Source organism: Gymnodraco acuticeps, unplaced genomic scaffold (genome assembly GCF_902827175.1).
Source record: "Gymnodraco acuticeps unplaced genomic scaffold, fGymAcu1.1, whole genome shotgun sequence".
Classification (NCBI taxonomy): Eukaryota; Metazoa; Chordata; class Actinopteri; order Perciformes; family Bathydraconidae; genus Gymnodraco; species Gymnodraco acuticeps.
The window spans coordinates 3,864,873-3,887,823 of NW_022990440.1; the positions used below are offsets into that span (position 1 = coordinate 3,864,873).

Sequence of the window (22,951 nt, forward strand, 5' to 3'; positions counted from 1 at the left end):
GGTATTCGATAATGCACACACACTTGTGCTGCCGTGGCAACAGCATAATTGGGCAAGTTACTCGTGTAGAAGTGACTAATGCACAGCTGTGTTAATGTATAGTATCTGATTAATGTCAAAACCTTTTAGCTGAAACAGCATGCTAATGAACCACTTTTTCCATTTTAGCACCCACATTTATCCAGAGGTGGCTATAAATGTGATCACTTATTCATGAACGGTTGCAAGTTCACATGATCATTTCAAGATTAAGAGGAAGTAAATTCATGTATAAATAATGAGTGACGCCAACACAGTTTCTAACATGTTCACATGCTATTGCTTTATTGGAGCTCCAATGGAAGCATGGTTATGGCTATTAAATATTGTATCTAAAATGCATCTGACCTGGTGCAAGGTAAGCAGTGCAGGCTGTTTCTGTATGTTGGTGCAACATTTGGGGAAAACTTGTGTTTGTACTCAGTTTTCTTGTGTTATGTCGGGGACCTCCAACTCTTGGCTTGGGGCATCATTCGGTGGACTCTTGCCTAGCTCTTGCTCCTCATGGTGGGTGATGTCATCAGTAGTCTCCCCTGAGCCTGGCTGCATCTCTCCATCCCCTGCTGGTTCTTGGTGTTCTGTGTCTGGAATTTCTAGGATTTCCTGGGCTTCATTGTGCTCAGAAGACACTTGGAAATGATCTGTGCCTTCGCCATCTACAGGCGCTGATGGGTGGGACTCTCCAGCTGGCTTTTCAAGGGTCTCCTCCTCCTGGTCCCTCCTCTCTTCAAGCCCAGCTGTGGTGCTGCCAGTGTGGGCCTGATCTCCATGGACCTCTAGTGGAGACTCTTCCCCGTCATCCTCTGCAGATGGCAGACATGGGGCCTCTGGGGCTCTGCAGCTACCTGGGTCTGTATCAGGGGCTTCTTCTTTCTCCTGTTCCTCTCCAGTCGCCTCCACCTCCACCTGTATTGTACATACATACATATTTGGAAAATGTTGCTCGACTGTACCCATTTCCTCACTGCCAATGCACAAGTTGAAACTCAAGAGGGATATTGAAACAACATTGATCATCATGCTCATTTTCAGGTTCAAAAATTGATTTCAGGTGTGTGTGAATGGGTGTTATGACAGGCCACCTTCAAAACAATGTTACATTTTTTTAATGTGTTTTTTTGCTAAGCATTGGATGCAAAAGGTTGACAACAGTGTTTTTTGTGTCTGGTAAAGTGACTAAGACTACAGCCAGCAGCACATTTGCTTAGAAATTACCAGCCTGGCTCCTTCAAATGATGACTAAAATATCCTTCCATCACTTCAAAATATCACTAATTAACTATTTCTTCATATTTAAATAAACACCGTAGTTTGTATCACCTTTATGATGATGGCAGCAGGAATTGAGTTCTCGGAAACCGGTGCTTCTACAGTCAGGATACCATCAGCAGAAAGAGTGGAGACGATTTTGGTTGCATCAAGGTCTTCGGGGAGCCTGAACAAAGACAGGATCCTGTTAACAATATATCTACATAAAAGTGCCAGTATTTAAATAGTCAAATTGATGTACGTAATATCATGTTTCATTCCAGTGAGCATTTTAGGGATTGGAAAAGGCTTAACTGTGGGTACATAATTGTCAAAAGGTTAACAACGGTGTTTACTTTGCATACAGTACCTGTATTTCCTTGTAAAACATCTGGCAATAAATCCATGCTCATCTGGCCTCTCCTCGTGTTTCCCTGGGGATGGATTACCATTTATGGGGAATCAAACCACACAGAGAAACCACTCAACATACAAATTAATTTCTGCCACAGAGCTTTGATTTCCCAGAGCACATTATTCAAGCAGCTTTCTAATTGTGTTACAGTCAGCTTCCTTTCCATTAGTCTTTAGTTTTAAGGGGTTTATCCTGTGAACCTTGAGTCTAATTAGATAACAGTTAGTCTTAGAGATAATATTAGATAGATTTGTTTTGGTTTTACTTTATTATGAGCAGAAACAATCCTGTATGTAAAAGTGAATAACACTGCCAAGTGAACTTACAGAGCTGTTTAAATAACAGGTTTGTTTAACGTACCTCTGACCTCCAGGAATCCGTCGCTGATGCTGACAAAAATGTCTGACGGAAAGAAGTGAGCCACTTCCAGGTTGACCCTCCACTTGTACTGCTCCTCACTAATCTTCTGGCCGGAGTGATACATCGACGCAGAGATGTAGGGCACAAACAGCGGAGGGGGAATGTACCCTGGCCAGGAGCAGGCTGCCAGACTCCTCTGGAGCCGGTCCACATCCCTCCATCGAGGGTCCCCTGGCTCCAGGAACGGTGGCAGGCCAAGATCCTGATTGAAAAGCCTGCTGGACTGCCACCATTTTCTCAGGGGGTACCAACACACTCCCCTGTTGGACTCCTCGTTTGACAGCTCTGTTTTAGCTTGTTGGCTCATTTTCTAAATATTAAATGGGACAAAATCTATTGAGATTGTAAAAAAAAAATGCCAGCCCTTTGTAAAGACTGAACTCAGCGAGTAACTTTTGGACTCTCCGCGTTGACTTGTTGAAATTTCAGCAATTAAAAACTCCTTAATGAGAGAAAGAATGATAAAGGAAAGCTAAGGGTGGTGAGATGGAGAAATCTCTGAGGGCCGTTATATATACTGCTCCTGTCTGTTTTAGCACTTATTAAGCACTCATTCCGATCCCATGAGAAGGGTGTGTGGGCATGGGGTGATGGGTGTGGAGGGGAGGCCATTACCTCTTGCAGGCCTGAAAAAGGCGGCAGACTAATTAGTTGTATTTATAACTTTTAAGGGAGCCATGGCAAATAGCGAGCAGTTGGCTGGAGGCAAGTTTGTGTGTCTGTTGCATCTGTTGCCTGAAGACAGTTCTTCTCACATCCCAGTGAAATCCTCAGTGCTGTCATGAACCGGTGAGAGTTTATCTTGCCTGTGTTTCACCCCTGAAAGGACTCAAGCTGGCATTGGGTTGTCTGGAGCATGAGATGGTGGATTCTGAGGGGACCCCAAATTGTCTTTTTACTGTTATCCAAAAACATTTCTGTAGCATGCGTGTGTATTGAGTTTACAAAGCTCCCTTTCACTCCATTTTTCTTATGCTCTGCAGTTTCAACAGGATTATTATTGTCCCCTCTTTTATCAAGTGTGAAAGACTTGTCACTGTTTCATTTTTAGAGCTGTGTGCCCTGAGATCTTGGCGTATTGTACACTGGAGCACCAAACAGATTGAACAGATGTTTCTGACACTTTGTGTGATGCTTCACCCACAGATTCTGTCTGTAGGATATGCTCAGAGGTTAAATTGGGCTTCGCTGCTGCTGCTGCTGCTGCTGCTGCTCCTGATGCAGCTGCTGGAGTCGCCTGAAAAATGGGTCCCTCTGTTGCAACGATCAATAGAGACTTCCATCCTGTTCACATTAAAAGGCACATAATGCCCACGGTGCACCAAGATGTTCATGCTACTCTTCAAAAAGACTAATACAATATTTTGAGTGTAAAACTTTTTGTGTGGGATTATTGTACACCATTAATAGACTATTCGGAAATATTTAGTTTTTTTTCTCAAATATATCTCAACCATAGTTGGCCAGATTAAATAAGTAGAAGACAGAAATGTAGGGTAAAGTTCTTCCAAATGTATACAAATGTTGTCGGTCAGGCAACTGATTTTTCATTATGTCATTTACTTCCTGTATACATAAATGTCACCATTTGATGCACTGTACCAGAAATTATCCTGTTTTCCATCACCTATTTTGTTCTTGGTCTGTGTACCTAATATTGTTGATAAGGTGATTAGAGTGTATTTTCCAAATTAGCAGGTTGAGAGTGTTCAAGGTCCATCTAAGTGCTGCATGGACTAAAATGTTACTGAACAGATGGAGCATGAAAAGTTAGATTAATAGACTGAGAGGAAATTAATTATTGATTTTGCAACATTATCTTGATTAATTAATTTGGATTGATTGCATGAAGTCTCACACAGAGCTGGGATTTTGACAAAGCCAGTTATCAAAAAAGCTTTGGCTCACTTCAGTCAGTATCAATAAAGTCACAATGGTGGGTTAGTAGCATGATAGCATCTATAATCTCACTACAAATATAAGGAAAATGTATGACACTCAGTTTTGGGGTCCGTATTGTGCGTGCTGGTTTACTGTCACATATTGGCTTACTTGGAAACTTGACGAGAACAGAGCCATCGTTAATCTCATTAGTAACACCTGTGCTTTTTCACTATGGCCTTAATTAGGCTTTTGATGGTAGAAAACAACACAGACAATTAATCACATTAAAAGCAATCCATATAGGTGTGTCCTGTAGGCCTACTCAGGGTCTTGCCTACTGTCTTTTTGGGGAGGCTTACTAAGACTCTTAATGGAACACAGACATCATAAATGTTATAAATTGCTTTTCCTGCAGCGATAAAATAAACTCTGCTGTGAAAAAAAGGATTCTAACTCAAATAAACTCATTGTTGATGATATAATAATTATCACCTCGCTCTTCATTTGACGGGGTGTCATGTTTGTGTCGGTTATAACATGCTGGAAATGGTTGCTGCCAATGCATTTATTTTTACTATATTTTGAACTTAATTGGTTCAAAATATAGAAAACGCCTGAATCTGAAATGTCGAGTTTTGTGGTAGCCTACTATAAAAACAATATGTTGCCATAGAAATGTCAAGTGTGTCATTGGAAACAGCTCAAATAAAGCTATCAGGTAGTGCACTTGGCTGCCTTACCAGTCAGATTTTCGTTCACATGTTAGAATCTCAAGTGGTTTCAGTCACATTATAGTAAGCTGTTCAGAGTAGAACACCAACCTTCTAGCTTCATTTTTGTGCAATGTGGATATAGGGCTTTAAAAATGCAGTGTCCACATAGCCTACTTTTGGCCACATTGTAACGTTTACTTCCTATGGGCTGAGCTTCATTTGTCGTAACTATGGGAAACGGAGGTCGCAGGGCAAACCGCATGGACCAGAAGTTGGTGAAATGTTTGTAGCCTACCCTTTAACTCCGTGTATTTGCTCCAGTGATTAGCCACCATTTTCATGCAATTGTAATTGTACACATTTATCATGATACATCGATATTACACGCCAGACCTACGTTGTTTGGGAACGGTAAAGTATGTCCCGCTGTGTGACCGTCCTCCGTGGAGCGGTTCCTCGCGTCCGGGGCGGACAGAGCCAGACTCCCGGGAGACGTGTGGCCGCCGACAGCTGCAGTTGAGCGGGCAGGGCTGGCCGGAAGATCCCTGGAGACAGAGTGGGGTTACCAGACTTTCCTCACACCTGGAAACCAAATCATTGATCCAGGACAATGTGGTAGAACAACATGAGGTAATTTAAGGCCTATTTCATTATTATCCCAAATAAATTGCTTGGTGTCAGTTTCAGTCACATTCACAAATTTGTTTTGTCTGTGTATAAATATCTTCTCTCAGATTACTTCTCCCACACCCTGTAAACACATCATCAGAAAATCATTTTGATGCTTTGAATCAGGATTAACTTCAAAGATGGCTGGTAGTTTATTCATCTCACCCAAATTAAAAACAGCACATTTGAAGAAACCCAAACCCTCTTTTCTCTTCTCTTTCTTCCGTTTCTCTCTTTTCTCTTCTCTCTCTCCTCTCTCCTCTCTCTCTCTCTCTCTCTCTCTCTCTCTCTCTCTCTCTCTCTCTCTCTCTCTCTCTCTCTCTCTCTCTCTAGTTTTTTTAAAACAATCTTTGATTTAAAAAATCCCATCAGGCAGCTGCTAAAGATCAGTGGTCTTCATGGTCCCTCTTGCTTTTCCTCCTTTGAACTGCTATTTTCCCTCTCAAGTGATATTAATATGTCTTTGTGTATGTAGGCCTGTGTGTGATTCCTTTCGATTCATAGCACCAGTTCCATCTTTTATTCATCAGTTACACCAGCCGCCTACTCCGGGCTACACAGGAGTCCCAGCCGATACCAGTTTCTTAATTTTGTAAAACCACATTTTCTAGCCTAGATGAAAACAATCGGACTTGCAATCAAAGGAAGGGAACCACTCATGCCATGACCCAGTCTCCTTTAACTGTCTTCAGTGCAATTTCAGTTGGAGACAATCTCAGATATGATTTGATCTGATCCCCCAAAGCCAGTTTCCACTAATAAATGCATTTGAAGTAAGACCTCTTCAATTCTATGATGATTGCATCCACCAATGTGCTGGGGAGGGCTCAGCAGAGTCCAGTGCAGCGACTCAGATCCATGGGATATTAGCAGCTAATGCATCAAGCGGGATGAAATGTCAAATGGCTGGTTTGTTCCTGTGGACAATGCATTCATCATAGTTACTGTGAGTCTGGCTCAGTTGCTGAGGCCAGCCTGCATGGTGCATATCAGAACTGACACATCAGAATGGAGTGGCTATGGAAATATATTTTTGAAAAGTTGTTTTATACGTTTTTGCAGCCAGCAAAGAGTCAGAAATAATTTGGAATGATGCTTCAAACTTGATCTAGCATACATTGATTCTATCAGTAGATGGAATGTATTTGTTGAATTGGTTTAGCCATGCCGGTTGCCAATCCATTGCCGCTATGACTGTGGGGAACAAGAGTAAGCTGGTATAGACTGTAAATCAACAAGGAGGGAGAACAAGGCAATCTCTGTTATTGTATTTGCAATGCGTTTGATTCACCTCCCTGTGGTACTGTTAAGACAAATTGTTTAGTTTGTTACTCCTCGGTGTTGATGGAAATACACAGGCTGGCCAACAGAAGGAGTTTTTATTTATTTAATTTTTTTTACAAGTCTTTTTATTTCATTATAGTGTACAATAATCGATGCCATTTCACAGTACACTCACAACACTCCCCACTCCCTCCCTCCACCCGCACACGCCCACACAGGCCAAACCAAAACATGCTTATCAAGATAACTTAAACAACAGAGCCATGAAAATAAACATAGAAAGGAAAAGAAAAAGAAAAACATCAAAGTAAAACAAACAAATAATACAATACAGCGACAACACCACAACTACTATTTCCGGCCATCAGGACTAATAGCCATAGAATGCACCATTCCATCACTGGTCATATCTCAGATATATTTTCCAAGTGAGAAAACAATGGCAACCACAGAGCTTGAAAAACATGTCCACGATTATATTTTTCCAATGTCATTTTCTCCAGAGGTAAAAAATATATTATCTGATCAATGAAAAGTTTAAATGTTGGGGGACGTTCATTCTTCCAGAATAAAAGTATACATTTCTTGGCAAAATATGTTATTGTGATTGGTATTCTGTAATGTTTGGGGTTCAGTTTAAAGTTTGGCATGTCATTTAACAGGAACAAACATGGATTTAGGCTCATTTCGATGCCTAAAACGGCTTTTGTGAGCGCATGAATCGAATCCCAGAAATGTTTCAAGAGATCACAATCCCAAAACAGATGCATGAATGTTCCTTCTTTTATTTTACATCTCGGACATTTTGGAGAGTTTTCTTTGGAAATTGTATGCATCTTTATGGGTGAGAGGTGACATGTGTTGATACATTTAAAGTTTGCTTCTTTGATTTTATTGCTTGTGAATGGAAAACGTGTTCTTTCACAAATATTGAGCCAATTAGTTTCATCTCTCTGCATCCCTAAGTCCTTTTCCCAGATATTTTCTAAAGTTAGAAAGGATGACTGAGCTCTTTTAGGAGTTTTTCTGATTCACTTTTGTATGGGAACATGCATTATCTGTTTGCATTCACATACAGCATCATAGGCTGAGGTCTCTATTATCTGTGTCCAAATAGCAGAGAGAGAACAACAGTGACTCAACAGTATAACTCAAAAGAGATGTGCAGCAAATGAGCTCATCCATCAGCAGAAGCGTGTGTGGACAAGGGGATGATGAGGGTGAGGAGGAAGATGAAGAAAGACGGTGGGGCGGAGCAGGGGGCTGTGAAATATGACAGCCGTGGCATTTCCATGCTCTCCGGCACCTGCTTTTGTCCTTTGGATGTTGCTGCTTGAAGACCTGAGCTCGGCCTGGTCTTTGTCGAGTCCACCTGAAGCTTTGCCATTACTCTGAAGAAAGTCATGACATTTAGAGGAGTCACATTTTTACCTGCTTTAACCACCAGCGAGTCAGCGTTTACTCCCTGGAACAGATTGTGTTGTATCTCTGTTATGCTGTTCCAACCTCTCAATGAAGACATGTCATATTAAAAGGGAGTGAAATATTCAAACGCAAGACATATTAGCATGGTGGTGCCATAATTAAATATATTCAAGAATGCTTGTGCACATTTAACCCAAATTGCAGCCAAATATATTTCCTATTTTTAGAAAGTTTGGGATCGCCCTGGAATAAAAATATAAGTGCTCTGTGAGTTTAAAAAGAGCTTAACTGAACCTAATTATTTTTGTCCCAACTGACCTACGAGGGGCTCGGTGAAGTTAAACAGGTTAATTGTGCATGGCTACTAACTTACAAGGCCTTTGAAGATGAAGAAGACGCAAGATTGATCTGGAACAACAGATGGCTGGCCTTTAAGTCATTGATCTGTGGTCAGAGTTTAAGAGGTGGCTTGATTGTGATTGGTGTACTAGATGTCATCAGTCAGAAATACTTTCGTGGGTAGGCATTTTTAGTAACGTTGTAATAGCCAGATGCTGCAAAGACATAAACATTTAACTTTAATTGCAAATTAGGAACACTTAGGCCTATAGGGTAATTTGTGTTTAAAAAAACAAGCTTGACTTCTAGATTCAGGCTCACTCCCAATTCATGTACTGAATGTGTCAAGCGACTCAAGCCATACCATTTTAATAGCCCATATGTGGACCACGATGATGGCAGTTTTAGCTCTCAATATTATAGTCATTTTTTATAAGATTTGGTTCTTCATAAAAAGGTAGACAAAAAAAGTTTTTAGTCTAGCTAAGTGTCTTAGTCTTAGTCTTAGCTAGACTTAGAGAGTCTAGCTGCTAGAGCTAGCTAGCAATGTAAGCTAGCATTAGCTCTGCAAATGAGTTGATACGCAGTCTCCGGCTGACTCTTTAAGTTTCAGCTTAATGGTTTTAAAACAGTCTTGTAAATGAAGTCTTCAATATGTACTCGATTGATATAAAGGCCTACACTATACCAGGCTAAAAGACTGCAAAGCTGGGTGTCAAAAATTTAGCATTGTCATTTCTCGCCAGGTGATCTGTGTAGAAGACAAAACATACAGTACATTTCTGTTCTTTTTTGCAAGTAAAGAGAACATTGAAAATGAAGAATGTTAATAATGAACATCTAGTCCAAGCCAATGCCTCCCTGCATTCTTTTTGATGATCTATTCATCTACAGATGACCTACCATAGATAGTCCACTAAGCCATTAACAGCAACCCTCCAGATTCCACAGGAGGAAGTAAGGTGACTGATAATCTTCGAGCCCACATTTATACTCCGTACACACCCTCATCCAATTTAAATAGTTGAAAACATCAGTTTATCTTACAGAAGGAGTTTTTTTACCCTTTGCAGTTAATTATGTAAAGATTAATTGCCTGATTAACTGTCATTTCCAAAAGCGATGTCATATTAGAGACACAATCTTTACTCCTGGCCTTCTGCCCAATTTGCAGAGGTCACATGGGGATGCAGCAGAGTCTTTCATGGGTGAAAAAGTGCTCTGAGCTCCAGAGCTACTCTTACGAAAAAAAAGATAATAGCTGGCTGCTAGTCCTTTTGTTTTTACGTCTTTGTTTTTGTGCACTTTCTTTTCCAGAGATGGCCAGTTTGTCCTACGCAGGCTGGAAAGAGAGCTGATATCGTTTCCCTGAGGAAGCATCTGGGCCACACCAGGTGAGAGTTACATCTGTGAGTGATAAGCAAATATGGAACAAATGACCTCTTCTGTTGATACAAATATGTGGTGTCTAGCTGAGTTTTCCTGGGGGATGACTGCAAAAGCAGCAAATGGAAAACTTTACATTTAAAAATAACATACCTCTTAAAAAAAGGTTTCAGTGTGTGTCCTGCAGGGGAGGAGTCCTGGCAATGAAAAAGCGCTGGCATTTAGTCCGATGTGTGTGTGTGTATTTGTGTGTGCAACCCACCACCCCAGAGACAACATCCTCTGGGGGCTCCAAGGGTACTTCCAACCTGACATTTCTGACGGCCTCTGATAGAGCCTAGAGTGTTGAATTATTCATACAGGTGTTATGGGGAAAGGTTGCCATTTTCACAGGAGATAGCAACCCCCAGATGAATTGTGGCAGTTTGTCCCTGCATGTGAATAAAGTACTAATGATTTGGGTCTGTGATGCCTTTAAGGACATATGGCATCCCATTTTACTTTCAGCTCTCATGCCTAAAGCCTGTACGTCTCAATGCTCTTCTGGCAATCTTACTTTGTTTTCAGCTCGGACAGGTGGAAACATTTGACACAGAGTGGTCTGTTTTTTAGCACTCAATATTTCATTTTGATGAACTAAAATCATGAAATATGACTATCAACATTGTCTCTTCTATAATAATAATAATAATGGGTTCCATTTATAAAGCACTTCATATTTGATTTCAAATCCCGAAGTGCTACAAGTAGTGAGCATGAACAGTATAAATAAACATTACACAACACGGTAGAATGAATAAAAAGCAATACAAAAATAATTTAAAAAAAACAAAACAGTAATGGCACTAAAGGGTCAGTTCAACCTAAGAACAAAAAATAAATTGTGTCCCCTTTTAGTGTGTTTAGCTAAGGAAGAAACTAATGATCTTAAGAGTTACTGGTGTTTTTTTTTAACTTTATACCTCTTTTTCACCAAAATTAGCACTTTCTGTTCAGCTTTTTGAAACACAGGAAAATCATCGATGAAGATCGAGAATCAGAGCTTTAGTGTTTTAAGTGAAGGCTACGATATACTTAATAATTAGATATGAGAATAGTTTTGATGATCTACTCCAACTCTCTGCAAGAAAGCAAGTGGACGTAGTTTCAATATTCAAACAAAGTAATTAACAGTGAACAACTTGTCTTGCTGTCACAGCTCTATTATTGAATTCTATTTACTCTTTAAGCTATACAGCTCACACAAACCATACGCAACTAATACGATTATCAAATATGGGTTTAGTATCAGTTTTGTTTGACATGGATGTTTGACAGACAATACTTTTTGTTTGCTGGCTGGCAGGTTATAAGCTACAGATCAGAGCCACATGAATACATTGGATGCTGACAGCTGATTAAGGGGATTCAGGGGATAGCAGGTTCGAGTCCCACTGCAGTCAGCATGTCGTTGTGTCCCTGGGCAAGACACTTCACCTCAAATTTCTCCTGTGGGGATTGCTCCACTATACTGAATGTATGTAAATTGCTTTGGATTAAAGCATCTAACAAATGACATGTAATGTAGCACATGGATCTGCTTGGAAAGAAACACTAATATATAATTTTGTTTACTGTATAAGACCTTTAAAGGTAGACTGTTAAACCATCAGTTCACAAGGTTTATTTAATCCCTAGAAACAATAATAGTACATTAAGTGCGGTCTGCAAACAAAGTTTTAAAGAGGAGGATTTGATCATAACTTCTCTGAGAGGTGGTATAAGTATGATAACACTTTGTGACATCCAGATAGAACATAATGTATCCTGACAAGGGAAAATAATTCCCATTTTTAGAATCTTCATTAATTCCATTCATGTCAAAAGGAGTAAGGATGAGTGGTGTGGAAAAAAAGCATTGGAGCTCTTTGACTTAAGGGCCAGCTGTAGCTCAGGAGTTTGAGCATGTCATCCACCAATATGAAAATATTGACATGCTGATCCCGTCTCTATATACATGCAATCCATTAACATGTATAGACAGAATTCTGAAAAAAATATCACTATCCTCAGATTAAAAACACAGAAATATCAGAAAAACTGGTTGAGGGTGTCTAATAATGTATTGCAAATGGCCCTAATCCTCCGTAGGACGAGGATTTGTCACATAATGGAGGTAATCCCAAAAACACATACGCAACTGTAATAATTGTCTCCTTTTGAAGATGAGGTGGAAATTAGGACACATTTAAAGATTTTGCACCACAGCTGTCATGTTATTTACAGGATGTCTAAGGACATTTGTGCATCTTGCTAATGCTTTCATGGCTTTAACCAGTCCTTATGCATGCATTGAGTCATTTCTGTCACAATATGGAGGTGAACTTTGGTTCTCCTTGAAATTGTCTGATGTGAAAATAACATCAGGGTCCAGTTTGATTTCTTATTTCTTGCCGTTTCTTTCCTGTTCTGTTTCAGTAGACGCTACAAAGCTTAATCAGCGTTTTTGCTCGTACCCTTGCCTGTGGCAGTCTGTCACGTATGACTGTGCCATCTTGTGTTGTCGTGGCCTGCCATTTGTCTCTGGCGATGTTGACACAAAACATCCCACGCTGTCTTGTCAACACTGCTGCGAATCCTGTTTCTCAACACGTTGCAGATGACAGATAATACCTTCCAAGAAGTAGCATTCTTCTGCTAGACTTATAATTAGGATTTAATTATGAAATGTGTTTGAAATTCCTTAATGTCATGCTGCAGTCGCTTGTGCATTATACCCTGTGAAATCCAGGCTTGAATCATAACTCATGCTTCAAAAATGCACCTGTGCGATTATGATACACGGACATCTTAGTTGGTCTAATCACTGTAAGGATTCCTAACCTACCACAAACCCTATCTCTTTTTGTTGCCTGGCAACAAGCTGCCATCCAAAAAAACACCCCCCCCCTCTACCAACACCCTCCCTCAATGCACAAATGTGGACATTTTTTAAATCAATTTTTAACCACCGTTCAAGACTCCGTTCCAAGCGCCGTAGTCTTTAATGAGCTTTTCAAGCCAGCCTCTGATTTGTGGTCATGATTCCCTCTCACAAAAGAAGAACAACTTGTTATTGACTGGGAAGACAGACGGTGGTGATGAGAAAAGGCATAATGGGGTTTCACTTCAGAGCTTCTTGGCTTTCAAATACAAAAGTTTCATTGTGTGTTTGCGTATTGATGATACACTGCTTCTCCTCCATGCCTTTTATATGCTGCAGCCTTCCATTGACTCGGCAGCTTTATTCTCTCTGCTGCTTTCCCTCTCGCCCCCTGTCTTCCCCTTTAGCACATTATTGTTTAGCTTTCATGTTACATTCAGGCTTAGCCGGTGCTGTTGCACAAACATTTGTTTATGTGGTGCATCAAACACAATCAAAAAGACACCCACTAGCCTGCCATTAAGAATATATTAATCAATTTTAAAAAACAACCTTATATGAACTAAAGTGAAAGAGCCACTTAAGTACAGAGTGCTAACAAAATGAGTCACGTCTGAGGCAAGGTCACCAAGCAACCTCCCACTCTATTGGCAGCCGGCAGCTACTCTGGGGAAAAACTTGTTTGCACATTTGAAGCTACGAGTCATTAGCGATGCTGATAGAAACACACTTTAATTAAGACTGCTGCATTTTGGACTTAGATGTCACATCTGAAGATGAATAAGTAATATCAGGGGTGTGGTGGTATGCAAATAGAACAGACATGCCTCCGAGCTAAACTGGTGCACTCTGTGTATCGCCAAACTGAGCCAAATTAGCATGCTGCAGTACAAGTGCTCTGTGCCCCCCTCCTAGGCTGAAGTGCTTGGCTCTACTTGTGGGAAAAATATTACCAGCCAGCTGCTCGCTAGATAACAAATAAGAACTGGAGTAGAAGAGGATATGCAGACATATGTGCCGTTTGTGCTTTATCCTCGCACAAATTCCACTTGGCCTTTAACAGAAAGGTTACGAGAGTAACTATGGTCACCGTGGCTCAGACCCCTCACTCTACTACTTTTGCAAAACTTTGTATTTTGTAACCTTCATTCTTGTTTCATATATTGATTTAGTAGATACTGGGTTCCAATACGTATGTGCCTACTGCAATACACTCAAGATGTTGTTCCTGCTTGAGCTTCTGCATTTTCAGGCTCTTAGACCAAGAGGACTAGAGACAGTTAAAGGCTCACTCAACTTGCATACATCTTTTCAAATACGTCTCTAATACAATGGTGGGAAAATGCTTCTTAGGCTGCAAAGATTTTTTCATTGCATTATTGCAAATGGCCACTGAAACACATTTGCAGCCAAGCTTAATGGAAGTTAAAGGTTCCCTATTATGCTTTTTGGGGTTGTCCTTCCCTGCAGTGTGTTGTATAGGTTTGTGTGCATGTAAATGGCCTGCAAAGGCAAAAATCCCCTCCAACACATTGCACATGATAGGCTAAGGGGCCGGACATCTCTAAGTGTTTGACCAATCACAACAGAGCCGTCAAACTAACCAATCAGAGCAGACTGGGCTCTGGTTTCAGACAGAGGGTGAAAAAAGGTGCTAGAGCACAGGCAGTATGATTACAAAAATAAAGACCTTAAAGCATGTTAACGTGTCCCAATAAAGGCACAGGATATAAATATGGAACTTGAACATTAGCATAATAGGGCCCCTATAAAACAAGGGAGAAACACAGGGTCAGAGAATGGGGTTTAACACGTAACTGAACCTGCGATGCAAGATAAAATATGCTAAAAATAAAGGATTGGTGCTGTCTGACAGTCGTAACTGTTTGGGTACTCTTGAATTGATGAAAGCTGATACCCAATAGAATGCTTTCAATTTGAAAGCATTGGTTTAAGCCAATATATCTCAGTATGTATCAAGTAAACTCTGTGAACTTCACTTCAGACTATAGTATGAGTTAACTCTGTGTAACTCATTATAAGATATATACAAAGAAGTATACATATGAATTAGGGCCGGGACTTTAACGCGTTAATTAAGATTAATTAATTACACAAAAATTAACGCGTTAAAAAAATTAACGCATTTTAATCGCACTTATTTTTGCACCGCGGAACGTTTCTCACTGGATGAGTTTCAGGCGTACCGATTATACTGGAGCACCAACTAACGTTCATGACTTCAGACAACAACAAACCACAGTGAACAACAGTGGGAAATGTTGTTTTAAAAAACGGACGGATGGAAGCGTCGATAAGAGCACGGTTGTGTGCAAATTATGCAAAAAGGAATTCGCATATCACCGCAGCACATCAAGCCTCAAGTATCACCTCAATGCAAAACATATAGCAGCTAGCGTGGAAGCTAGCGTGGACGTTAGCCTCTTTTATCGCGTTCACACCAAAAAGAACCGGTACTAAAATTAGTTCACCCCACGAAAGTCCCTGCTAGAGAGCAGGGACTTTCGTACGGCTCTCTTGTGAGAAGAGAGCTATATGTCTGATTGGCTGGGCGGATTGCAAACCACGCCCCGTAAAACTCCCAAAAAGTTTTGTGAAGCCGCCATTGTCGCCATATCCTCGCATTAGCATTATTAGCATTAGCCCAGCGCAGAAACGCAGAGAGACTAACTTATGGCAACACAAAATAAAACATGGGAGCGGTGGAGATGAGGAGGTGTCGGCGTTCTGGCGATTTACTCGGAAGGCTTCAGTAGAAGCTGCTGGGACTCCCAGCAGCTTCTACTGAAGCCAGTCCCCAACTCCGGGGACTTCCGGCCGGGGACTTTGGGCGGCAGTATACGCCGTGAAGTGGTTTGCGGCCTGCCAGTAAACCCAAAGCAGAAGAAGAAGAAGTGACGTCAGCGGCTTCATTTGCCTAATCCTCCCCCAGGTTCAAAGAGTTCTCATGAACCTTTGTGGGAAAAGTACTGCGGTGTGAATGCGCCTAATGGTATACTAAAATCCATGTGAAAAAAATTGCTTCTCACTGTTCTCAGGTCAAATATTTATATGTGATTAAAAATGCGATTAATTTCGATTAATTAATTACAAAGCCTCTAATTAATTAGATTAATTTTTTTAATCGAGTCCCGGCCCTAATATGAATATACTATACCTATGTTTGCACTGCAGATACTGTACAGTATGTGTCTTTTTGCATGTTGTAGTAGCATGATGAGCAAAAACCCACACAAATTACCAATTCATCACAACATTGTTCACATGTTACCTTTTTAAAGGGGCTCGCACTGTTATAGTTTTCTAATTACAGTTGGCTGGAAATGACAATTTCATTGAAACTACATAAACATTCATATTTAATTATGACCTATTCTGTAGAATTTGGTTTTATTATTACACTATGTAAAACGAACCAGAGCCTTTTTTAAATTGTAAATCACATCCCTGTAACATCCCTTTGAATCTCAGTTGATTCAAACAATAAAACATCGTACTCCCATCTTAACTCTCCACTCCAGCTCAGCACAGAGAGCTTCGTCGCAGAGTGAACTTTGACCTGGTTTTCCTCTGCCTCCTTCACTCACTAGTGTGTGTTAGTGTGTTAGCTCAGCCGCTCCACTGACAAAGCCATCACGACAGTTGCTTCTAAGCAGCCTCTTTTCATTTTCCACTGCAGCATTAATGCAAAGGTAATTACGCGTGCAGCATGAGAAAAACAAGCAAACAGTATTTGAGGAAAGGTTATGGTTGAAAGCTAAACCTCTATAATTAAGTCATTAATCTGGCCAGACGTAACACGTTTCTCCCATAATGCTCTAGTTAGGCATCATTTGTGCCTGCAGCTTTGGTGTGCTCTGATTTGCATGATTTACAGTGCACTTTGTGTATGTGTGTGCACGTGCGTACATGCATGCTCGATGGATGTGAGGGATTATTGTAAAGTCACGTGAGCACGTCTGACACACACTCTGACACACTCATGGGCTGTGATGGTTTTTTGTCTGACAGGATATTAATGTGTGGGACTGGCATTTGTTCTCTCTGCAATTTTATCTGTCATTTTGATTTCTGGAAAGTGAACATTTATCATCATTAAAGCGTGACGGTGCTGCCCTGTATTTATGACTCCCGCTCCTGTCTCCATGCTTTGCAGGCGTTTGGCGTCGGCAATTAAGCGAGGCCAAAGCTACTTCCACCTCCTGCAGAAAGAGGAGCAGGAGAAGCAGGAGGAAGAGGAGAGGCAGCGGATGAGGAGGGAGGAGCAGCTGAGAACAGAGCCACGACCTCCCAGTTTCTCCTCCGACAGCGATTCAGAGGGGTGAGCTCACATCAGCTCAGTGTATTTTCATATTTCTTGCAGTGTCACTCATTGGCGCAGTCTATCTCTTTTTAGACCACCTTAGCTGCACTAACAATGTGTCAAATGACAAAATAAATGTGCTCCTTATGACAATCAAGTTTAAAGGGGCTCTATTATGCTCATTTTCAGGTTCATATGTGTATGTTGTGCCTCTACTGTGAAATGCTTCCATGCTTTAATGTTCAAAAAGCTCTTTGTTTCTCTCACACTGCCTGTGCTGCAGCACCTCTTTTCACCCTCTGTCTGAAACCAGAGCCCAGTCTGCTCTCATTGGTTAGCTGGCTGGCTCTGTTGTGATTGGTCAACTGCTTAGAAATCTCCCATCCCTTAGCCTATCACGTACAAAATGTTTTTGCGCTAGCCAATAGAAGCGCAAGTTTAACATAGTGATCAGTATTTTACAGAATGAAACAAAGGAATTTAATGGAGGCATTTCAGGCAGGGTGGGAGAGAAACTCCCTCTGGAGGGAACTTTGGGATTTTAACCTTTGCAGACCATTTACAAGCACAGAAATCTATATAGCACATGAAAGGGAAACCCCCAAAAAGCATAATAGGGCTTCTTTGACCAAATCACGCCTCACATGTTTTGTAGCCATATATGAACTTCATTGGAGATTTATACAGTCCAATTATGATCTCCTATTATCATGGTCAGATATAGATTATAAAAAAGATGTGTTTCAAGATCCAAGTTCTTTATTACCATATGCACAACAACTACTTGAAGCTGAACAGTAGTATTGCAAATGAATAAACTAGGTTAAACAGGAATAGATTTAACTTCATAATGAAAGGTAACGCACATATATATCCAGAGATGTCAACAGGAATGAAATGCTAATATAGCTAATGTATATCAGTAAAGGCTAATTGAAGTCATCCTTAGTTGATGGTACCAGTTTAAAATAACTCGTCACATCAGTCGCATGTCTGCTGCGTTCAGGTGGCCTCTGCCTACAGAATCCTGCTGTTCAGGTGTGACTGTAGCGTGGCCGCGCAGGAAGAAGATCCAGTCAGCGCGACCTTTCACCCCCCTCCATCACTCTCTCAGCTCCCCTCTGCTGAGTGAAGCACCGAGGTAAGGTTTACTGTTCACTGCACGGCCTGTTTACTTAACCAAGATGGTGGCCTTTATATGAGATGCATATATGTGTGAGTGTGTTATTCTACTTAAGGTTAGAAGCTGCCCGAGCAGTTTAAGAGCAGCACCACACACATAGTAAAAAGAGACGTGAGAAACACAGCCGCCTCGCTTTTTCGTCCAACCAGTCAGTCGATAACCTTCAGGTTAACAGTGCTTATACGATGTTGCACAATACTTCACCATATGCAGTTCATAGGTGGAGTTACTGTAGTGTAGATGTAGCTGGAAACTGGAGCTGTTTGCTGTTTATACTCCACAAATAACTCTTAAAGTCTTAAACCAGAAAATAAATGTCTAGGCTTTGCCCTATACAAATAAATAGTTTGTGGGATCAAATAATTTAAAAAAGATGCATTTCATTACCCATGATCATTCAGTGCCTCTTATAGAGGGGTGCAGGCGTAGGCCAGACTCGGAAGTTAGCATAGCAAAGGGGTCCCTCGATAAAAACCAATGGGATTTGGAATTCGGTAAATTGAAGAATATAAGCTCTGTGGCCATCACACGTTTATGATGCTTAACATGTTTGTTCAGCAGGATAATCTCTCCATATTAAATCTACTTTGTGATTTTTGAAGCGTTAATGCAATTGCCTGGGTTTTGTCTAAACCGGGTAACAGGGGCGCTGCGCTCTTTTTGCCAGAATGTCAATTTTCCCCCTAAAATGTTAAAATGATGCAGGAAAACAATATCTCTGTTAGTCTAAAACTGCATAATTACTACCGTCAGAAGGCCTAGACAGCTTTGTTTTACGGAGCTCCGACGTCACGTTGTTGGTTACATCCGCGGCGCCATCTTGTTTAAGGCCGTCATGTTCTCTCGAGAATTGATAAATCGTATATACCAGATCAGCGCCACAGTATTGCCCCCATATTATATTTTCATAGAAAAACCTCTGCAAACCACAAGTAAAAAGCTAACGCTAGGCCACAGTGATTCTCTAACTTTTTTCAATAATGTACCCCCTTTGAAAAAGAAAATTCAGCCAAGTACCCCCTGATCAGCGCAAAAACTATTAGTTAGGGAAGAAATGACTATATAAAGAGATACAGTACAGCACTGCACCATCAGTGTCTGATTTATTAAAACAACAACATTGTAACTGAGAAACACTTAAATGCCATATTTAAAATGTTTACAATCCATCACTAAATTCATGGCAAACCAATTTCAACATCATGCAATAACACTAAGACGACATTAGTTGCATTGAACTGATCTTTTTAATAAGTTGTACTTACAATGTAGTGAATCATGGGCTTGTGCTTCACTGAGAACCTTTGTCATTCTGACAGGGAGGCAACTGCAGTTATTACACTTTGCGTTTTGAAATATGTGTAGCTCTGTTAATATAATACCCACACTGCTCAAAACTTCGTTACTTTTCCTAAAATTGGTATATTTATCTATTTTTTTTATTTCATTAACATAAAATAAATCTCACGTACCCCCTGCAGTACCCCAACGTACCCCCATTTTTGAGAACCACTGCTATAAACGACTGCATCACCACCGCTAAGCTAAACGCAGACTTGTGTCGGCGTTATTGAGTCACTTGTTTGCAACTGCCGTTTTTATGACACATAAACACTTCGAACATCCCCCTGTGGAGTGATTATTGGCACATTTTATGTTGTATAACAAAATATCCAAATCTCTTCAGCTTGTGTTAACCACATACCTTATTTCAGGCTTCGAACCACACACACATTCAAAAAACCTTTGACTTTGAGACAAGGGAACAGGAAGTGGTGAAATGCTATGTTATTTCTGGGTCCTAGGAGTCATAACTGCACCACTCCATTATAATTTAGCATAAAAAGGTATCTTATTATTTGCCCTGATTATCATTTTCAAATGTTCAAATCAGGGCTTAGGTTTTGTTGCATTTTCTAAGAATCCCTGTACAGCAGTAAAGAGAAAATTGAAATGTTGAAAAGGATTTGATTTTAAGGAGTCACTGCACTTTTTCCAGCCTCTCCTGTCTGCTGGTGTTCATCCATGTGATTCATGTCAAACAGATGTGTTATTGCACCTCAGCAAACATCAAACACAGGAAAACAAACAGGCTGAATATTTAATGCCAAACATCTGAAATTGACAGATATTCGTGATGCTTTTATTTTGTATTGCTATAATATGGCAGGATCCTTTGATGCTGTGTGAACCGGAGCTAACCTTTCGGAGAAACTCGTCAGAACAAGTTTTTTCTGGTAAATCTGCCTTGTTAGAAACTCAGCTGTTGGCTGCCAATATACACACTGAAGTCTGGTTCACAAAAGCAACATTTAGTTCCTGCTCTGCGAGTGTTATGCACTGCTTTGATCTTGTATGCAAGATTTGATCCACAAGTACCGGCTTCTAACAAAAGTTAAATACAGAATGTATCACACTTTATGCAGTGACTAGTGTGATGTGGTTAAAAAAGCCACAATTGCCATCAATAAAGCCATGATAGCCATCCAAAAAGTATGTATAGACTGTTTTATGAAACAATTATTAACAAATGATGCCAATATCTACATCTATCTTTCTGTGTAATGCTTATAGATGTTTTACAAGTGACTTTTTACAGGTTTAAGAATAATTTGGTTACAAAATGTTATAACAATAAACAAATTATAGCATTATTCATAATTAGCAGTTTCAATTATGATAATATATCAAATAACTTGACCAAAATGTAAGTAAATACCACCATAGTAAAAGTTTACCATCTATAAATGCTGGTTATTGCATCACGTTGGGTTTACACCAAGGACTCCTGTGTTTTACATCAGTGTTTTACATCAGTGTTCCACAGGGACACATCTACAGCCCATGTTTATGATGCACCCCCCCCGAATCAACATGCATTTGGTCTGACAATGCATTATTGCCACCGCCAGAATAGTCCTTGCTGTATGGTGAGACCTCAGTCAATCAGTCAATCAATCAATCAATCAATGTTTATTTATATAGCCCAATATCACAAATGTTACATTTGTCTCAGTGGACTTCACAGTTTGTACAGAATATCAGTATGACAATACGACACCCTCTGTCCTTAGACCCTCACATCGTACAAGGAAAAACTTCCAGAGAAAACCCACAGTTTAAAGGGAAAAATGGGAGAAACCTCAGGGAGAGCAACAGAGGAGGGATCCCTCTCCCAGGACGGGCAGATAGATAATACATTTACAACATAGGTAGTCCAAATGTTTGGAAATGCACGTGTCTATAATAAGAAGATGAATCCACGAGGATGTCAGCAATCTTGTGGGAGCCATCAGGGAAGTAGTATGGTGAGAGTCTGGCAGGACCGCAGAGACAGGTTCAGCCACGACTCGAAGTCCAGGACTCAGATCCAGTGCTCAGGATAGAGGATCCAGGACACACGACCACAGCAACAGGATCAGCCTCGACTCAGGATCCCGGCGTATATATGGACACAAAAAAGAGATTTGGGGGAAGCTGGGTTAATCGGAACATGAGAGTACACAGGTACAAACAGCCAGAAAGACGGAGTAAGGTGCCCCCCCAACAGTCCAAGCCTATAGCAGCTAAACTAACGTGTCTACATACATGCACTCCCTTAGGATAGGTTGAGGGAAAAGGGTAGCAAGTAAGAAGTAGGAAACAGAGGTGGAGAGGCACACACAGGGAGAAAGGCTGTTACCTGACATCTGACGGACCCTAATCCAACACATTACCCGCCTGGCAGACAAACAGCCTGGTCGATAATGAAAAGAGCTCAGAGCGACCCGGGGCGGCAGCATTTGTGCACGAGGAGAAAAAAGGAGGCAGACTTCATATTGTGTGTGATGTGTTTGGAGAGATCATCAGAATGGATGTGGTAATAAAGCCTCGAAGCGTGAGAGTGTCGAGCTGATGGACGGCACCGCTTGACTGCAGGTGCACGCTTTAGAGAGATGGCATGTTTTGCATTTGTTGCCACTACAGCAGCCCTTGTGTTTGAGTTGGTGTTCATGTATCCATGATTTCATCCACTTATTTTACCAACAACAAAAGAAATGAAGGGCGCTCACTATGATTGTTTTTTTCCCATTTGAGATGGCACTACACCATTGTTTCCTGTAGTGATATTTACCTTTTCATCCAATATCAGGTAGTTTCATTTAAGTTCAAGATTTTTCAGGAAACAAAGACTTTCACTATCAGGTATAACCACACTACCAGCATACAGTAAACTATGATCATAAGGCATCATACAGGTTACCAAACATTTTACAAAAAGGTAATAGAGGATTAATATTAGGAAATTGTCATATATTGCTTTAGAACAATGAATGATAAACCCATTTTAATTGTAATGCCATTATTTATTTAATCGTTTATTTGGCAGGGACAATGCAGTAATGAACACTTAAAACATTAAAATGTGTCAAGCGTAACAGTGCCAGATTTAGCTTTGAGCTAATTTTCATCCGCAGTCCCTCACATAAAACATTTAAGAAAATTACATTTTACAAACATAGCAAAACAAAATACATGATATGCAAAAAGTGCAAAAGAGCAAGAGCAGCATACACAAGTATGTATGACATGGCAGTACAATATAGCAGCTACGACATATAAAGTGCAAGAGAAGATGCAAGAGCTACATCAAGTGCAAGAGGAGATACCCCTGTATTAAAGTGCAGTTAGAGGTGATTGCACGTCTGTTTGTTGCTCAACCATTCTTTGAGTTGTCCTT

General features: G+C 40.6%; 2 protein-coding genes across 3 annotated transcripts in view; one reads left to right on the forward strand and one right to left on the reverse strand.

Moving 5' to 3' along the window:
* Positions 1-327: 327 nt before the first annotated feature.
* On the reverse strand, positions 328-5,313 carry si:dkey-1k23.3 (heat shock protein beta-1). 2 transcript variants are annotated; one of them, XM_034225313.1, is made up of 5 exons: positions 5,117-5,313; positions 2,063-2,432; positions 1,658-1,721; positions 1,360-1,474; positions 328-945 (listed from the first exon to the last, which is right to left on the reverse strand). In XM_034225313.1, exons 2-5 carry the CDS (start codon positions 2,427-2,429, stop codon positions 460-462), a joined length of 1,032 nt encoding a protein of 343 aa, XP_034081204.1. In that variant the 5' UTR covers positions 2,430-2,432; positions 5,117-5,313; the 3' UTR covers positions 328-459. The 2 variants fall into 2 exon arrangements, with proteins under 2 accessions (XP_034081204.1, XP_034081205.1); XM_034225314.1 differs by lacking the exon at positions 5,117-5,313 and having other exon boundaries at positions 2,063-3,751.
* LOC117552044 (coiled-coil domain-containing protein 60-like) overlaps positions 4,957-22,951 on the forward strand; it is a 70,674-nt gene continuing 52,679 nt past the window's right edge. The window contains 4 exon segments of the mRNA XM_034225237.1: positions 4,957-5,349; positions 9,754-9,830; positions 16,902-17,066; positions 18,055-18,189. Of these exon segments, the coding sequence (XP_034081128.1) occupies positions 5,086-5,349; positions 9,754-9,830; positions 16,902-17,066; positions 18,055-18,189 (641 nt within the window). The 5' untranslated portion in view covers positions 4,957-5,085.